The 5,169-nt window shown below is 48.2% G+C and overlaps 1 protein-coding gene across 1 annotated transcript in view; it reads left to right on the top strand.

The window, feature by feature from the left end:
• The window catches only part of LOC115127996 (P protein-like), a gene marked incomplete at its 3' end in the record, with an annotated part of 94,235 nt that extends 89,325 nt beyond the window's left edge, over nt 1-4,910 (top strand). Inside the window, exons 9-10 of the mRNA XM_065015786.1 lie at nt 1,302-1,358; nt 4,786-4,910. Coding sequence (XP_064871858.1) covers nt 1,302-1,358; nt 4,786-4,910 — 182 coding nt within the window. The remainder of the gene's footprint in view (nt 1-1,301; nt 1,359-4,785) is intronic.
• Nucleotides 4,911-5,169: the final 259 nt, after the last annotated feature.

The following is a 5,169-nucleotide window of genomic DNA, read 5'->3' as shown; positions in this document are numbered from 1 at the left end:
ACACCCTATGGGCCCTGGTCAAATAGCACCCTACACCCTATGGGCCCTGTTCAAATAGCACCCTACACCCTATGGGCCCTGGTCACCCTACACCCTATGGGCCCTGGTCAATTGGCACCCTACACCCTATGGGCCCTGGTCAAATAGCACCCTACACCCCATAGTCCCTGGTCAAATGGTAGCCTATGGACCCTGGTCAAAATTACTGCACTATCTATAAGGATTAGGATGCCATTAGGGAGGCATTAAATATTATCCTTTGAAAACCCAGATCTTTGGATATGAATGGTGAATGGTGAATGGTGAATGGTGAATGGTGAAATGGTGAACGGTGAATGGTGAACGGTGAACGGTGACTGGCGAATAGTGAATGTTGAATAGTGAATGGTGAACGGTGAATGGTGAACGGTGAACGGTGAATGGTGAATAGTGAATGGTGAATGGTGAATAGTGAATGGTGAATGGTGAATAGTGAATGGTGAACGGTGAATAGTGAATGTGAATGTGAACGGTGAATAGTGAATAGTGAACGGTGAATGGTGAATAGTGAATAGTGAATGGTGAATAGTGAATGGTGAATGGTGAAATGGTGAATGGTGACTGGTGACTGGTGAATAGTGAATAGTGAATGGTGAATATTGAATAGTGAATAGTGAATGGTGAATGGTGAATGGTGAATAGTGAATGGTGAATGGTGAATGGTGAATAGTGAATGGTGAATAGTGAATGGTGAATGGGGAATGGTGAATAGTGAATGGTGAATAGTGAATAGTGAATGGGGAATGGTGAAATGCAGTATTTAGTTGGTCCTATTAAAGTTTCATAATTGTTGTTTGTATAACTGTCTTATACCAGTATCTAATACCAGTCTCTTATACCAGTCTCTTATACCAGTATCTAATACCAGTCTCTTATACCAGTCTCTTATACCAGTCTCTTATACCAGTCTCTAATACCAGTCTCTTATACCAGTATCTAATACCAGTCTCTTATACCAGTCTCTTATACCAGTATCTAATACCAGTCTCTTATACCAGTCTCTTATACCAGTCTCTAATACCAGTCTCTTATACCAGTATCTAATTACCAGTCTCTTATACCAGTCTCTTATACCAGTCTCTTATACCAGTCTCTTATACCAGTCTCATAACCGTTATATCAAATGACTGGTTCTCTGCATTGTGATTACAGATGGTTCTAGTTCTCTGCATTGTGATTCCATATGGTTCTAGTTCTCTGCATTGTGATTACAGATGGTTCTAGTTCTCTGCATTACAACAGGTTTCCTCTTTCCCTTACAGATGATTCTAGTTGCCATCTTCTCAGAGACTGGTTTCTTTGACTACTGTGCTGTGAAGGTGAGTTGGTCAACAGTGGCACTGTCCTGAGTGACTCTAAATGTGACTTTCCAGTAGGTCTAACCACTGTCCTGGTTGACTCTAAATGTGGCTTTCCAGTAGGTCTAATCACTGTCCTGAGTGACTCTAAATGTGGCTTTCCAGTAGGTCTAACCACTGTCCTGAGTGACTCTAAATGTGACTTTCCAGTAGGTCTAACCACTGTCCTGAGTGACTCTAAATGTGGCTTTCCAGTAGGTCTAACCACTGTCCTGAGTGACTCTAAATGTGGCTTTCCAGTAGGTCTAACCACTGTCCTGAGTGACTCTAAATGTGACTTTCCAGTAGGTCTAACCACTGTCCTGAGTGACTCTAAATGTGACTTTCCATTAGGTCTAACCACTGTCTTGAGTGACTCTAAATGTGGCTTTCCAGTAGGTCTAACCACTGTCCTGAGTGGCTCTAAATGTGGCTTTCCAGTAGGTCTAACCACTGTCCTGAGTGACTCTAAATGTGGCTTTCCAGTAGGTCTAACCACTGTCCTGAGTGACTCTAAATGTGGCTTTCCAGTAGGTCTAACCACTGTCCTGAGTGACTCTAAATGTGGCTTTCCAGTAGGTCTAACCACTGTCCTGAGTGGCTCTAAATGTGGCTTTCCAGTAGGTCTAACCACTGTCCTGAGTGACTCTAAATGTGGCTTTCCAGTAGGTCTAACCACTGTCCTGAGTGGCTCTAAATGTGGCTTTCCAGTAGGTCTAACCACTGTCCTGAGTGACTCTCACCCTCATCCTCATCCTCTCTCAACTCTCATCCTCCACCCTCATCCTCTCTCCACCCTCATCCTCTCTCCATGCTCATCCTCTTTCCACTCTCATCCTCCCTCCACCCTCATCCTCTCTCCACGCTCATCCTCTCTCCACGCTCATCCTCTCTCCACGCTCATCCTCTCTCCACGCTCATCCTCTCTCCACCCTCATCCTCTCTCCATGCTCATCCTCTCTCCACCCTCATCCTCTCTCCACCCTCATCCTCTCTTCACTCTCATCCTCTCTCCATGCTCATCCTCTCTCCACGCTCATCCACTCATCCCCTCTCCACCCTCATCCTTCCTCCACCCTCATCCTCTCTTCACTCTCATCCTCTCTCCACGCTCATCCTCTCTCCATGCTCATCCTCTCTCCACCCTCATCCTCTCTCCACCCTCATCCTCTCTTCACTCTCATCCTCTCTCCACGCTCATCCTCTCATCCACTCTCCACCCTCATCCTCTCTTCACTCTCATCCTCTCATCCTCTCTCCACTCTCATCCTCTCATCTTCTCTCCACGCTCCTCCTCTCTCCACACTTATCCTCTCATCCTCTCTCCACCCTCATCCTCTCATCCTCTCTCCACGCTCATCCTCTCCACCCTCATCCTCTCTCCACCCTCATCATCTCTTCACTCTCATCCTCTCTCCACACTCATCCTCTCATCCCCTCTCCACCCTTATCCTCTCTCCACCCTCATCCTCTCTTCACTCTCATCCTCTCTCCACGCTCATCCTCTCATCTTCTCTCCACCCTCATCCTCTCTTCACTCTCATCCTCTCTCCACGCTCATCCACTCATCCCCTCTCCACCCTCATCCTTCCTCCACCCTCATCCTCTCTTCACTCTCATCCTCTCTCCACGCTCATCCTCTCTCCATGCTCATCCTCTCTCCACCCTCATCCTCTCTCCACCCTCATCCTCTCTTCACTCTCATCCTCTCATCCTCTCTCCATGCTCATCCTCTCTCCACGCTCATCCTCTCTCCACCCTCATCCTCTCTTCACTCTCATCCCCTCTCCACCCTCATCCTCTCTCCACCCTCATCCTCTCTTCACTCTCATCCTCTCATCCTCTCTCCACGCTCATCCTCTCATCTTCTCTCCATCCTCATCCTCTCTCCACCCTCATCCTTTCTCCACCCTCATCCTCTCATCCTTTCTCCACCCTCATTATCTCTTCACTCTCATCCTCTCTCCACGCTCATCCTCTCATCCCCTCTCCACCCTCATCCTCTCTTCACTCTCATCCTCTCTCCACGCTCATCCTCTCATCCACTCTCCACCCTCATCCTCTCTCCACTCTCATCCTCTCATCTTCTCTCCACGCTCCTCCTCTCTCCACACTTATCCTCTCATCCTCTCTCCACCCTCATCCTCTCATCCTCTCTCCACGCTCATCCTCTCCACCCTCATCCTCTCTCCACCCTCATCATCTCTTCACTCTCATCCTCTCTCCACACTCATCCTCTCATCCCCTCTCCACCCTTATCCTCTCTCCACCCTCATCCTCTCTTCACTCTCATCCTCTCTCCACGCTCATCCTCTCATCCCCTCTCCACCCTCATCCTTCCTCCACCCTCATCCTCTCTTCACTCTCATTCTCTCTCCACGCTCATCCTCTCATCTTCTCTCCATGCTCATCCTCTCTCCACCCTCATCCTCTCATCCTCTCTCCACCCTCATCCTCTCTCCACCCTCATCCTCTCATCCTCTCTCCACCCTCATCCTCTCATCCACTCTCCACCCTCATCCTCTCTCCACCCTCATCCTCTCATCCTCTCTCCACCCTCATCCTCCCATCCTCTCTCCCCTCTCATCCTCTCTTCACCCTCATCCTCTCATCCTCTCTCCACGCTCATCCTCTCCACCCTCATCCTCTCTCCACCCTCATCCTCTCTTCACTCTCATCCTCTCTCCACACTCATCCTCTCATCCCCTCTCCACCCTTATCCTCTCTCCACCCTCATCCTCTCTTCACTCTCATCCTCTCTCCACGCTCATCCTCTCATCTTCTCTCCACCCTCATCCTCTCTTCACTCTCATCCTCTCTCCACGCTCATCCTCTCATCCTTCCTCCACCCTCATCCTCTCTTCACTCTCATTCTCTCTCCACGCTCATCCTCTCATCTTCTCTCCATGCTCATCCTCTCTCCACCCTCATCCTCTCATCCTCTCTCCACCCTCATCCTCTCTCCACCCTCATCCTCTCATCCTCTCTCCACCCTCATCCTCTCATCCACTCTCCACCCTCATCCTCTCTCCACCCTCATCCTCTCATCCTCTCTCCACCCTCATCCTCCCATCCTCTCTCCACCCTCATCCTCCCATCCTCTCTCCACCCTCATCCTCCCATCCTCTCTCCACCCTCATCCTCCCATCCTCTCTCCACCCTCATCCTCCCATCCTCTCTCCACCCTCATCCTCCCATCCTCTCTCCACCCTCATCCTCTCTCCACCCTCATGGAGTTAATATTTTAGATTAAATCATATTTAGTGAGTATTTTAGTTTAATCATATTTAGTGAGTATTTTATATTAAATCATATTTAGTGAGTATTTTAGGTGTAATCAAATATAATGAATATTTTGGGTGTAATAATATTTAGTGAATGTTTAACATATCTCCTCTCCCACCTCCAGGCCTACCAGCTGTCCAGAGGCAAGGTCTGGCCCATGATTATCATCCTGTGTCTCATAGCAGCCATCCTGTCTGCCTTCCTGGACAACGTGACAACTATGATGCTATTTACTCCTGTTACCATCAGGTACAGTGTAATAACCATCAGCTACAGCTGTTACCATCAGGTACAGCTGTTACCATCAGGTACAGTGTAATAACCATCAGGTACAGTGTAATAACCATCAGGGACAGTGTAATAACCATCAGGTACAGTGTAATAACCATCAGGTACAGTGTAATAACCATCAGGTACAGTGTAATAACCATCAGGTACAGCTGTTACCATCAGGTACAGCTGTTACCATCAGGTACAGTGTAATAACCATCAGGTACAGTGTAATAAC

The sequence above is a fragment of the Oncorhynchus nerka genome, unplaced genomic scaffold (assembly GCF_034236695.1).
Source record: "Oncorhynchus nerka isolate Pitt River unplaced genomic scaffold, Oner_Uvic_2.0 unplaced_scaffold_1268, whole genome shotgun sequence".
Lineage (NCBI taxonomy): Eukaryota > Metazoa > Chordata > Actinopteri > Salmoniformes > Salmonidae > Oncorhynchus > Oncorhynchus nerka.
Note: the sequence above shows the minus strand (reverse complement) of the source record. Positions and strands in the feature narration are given on the sequence as shown.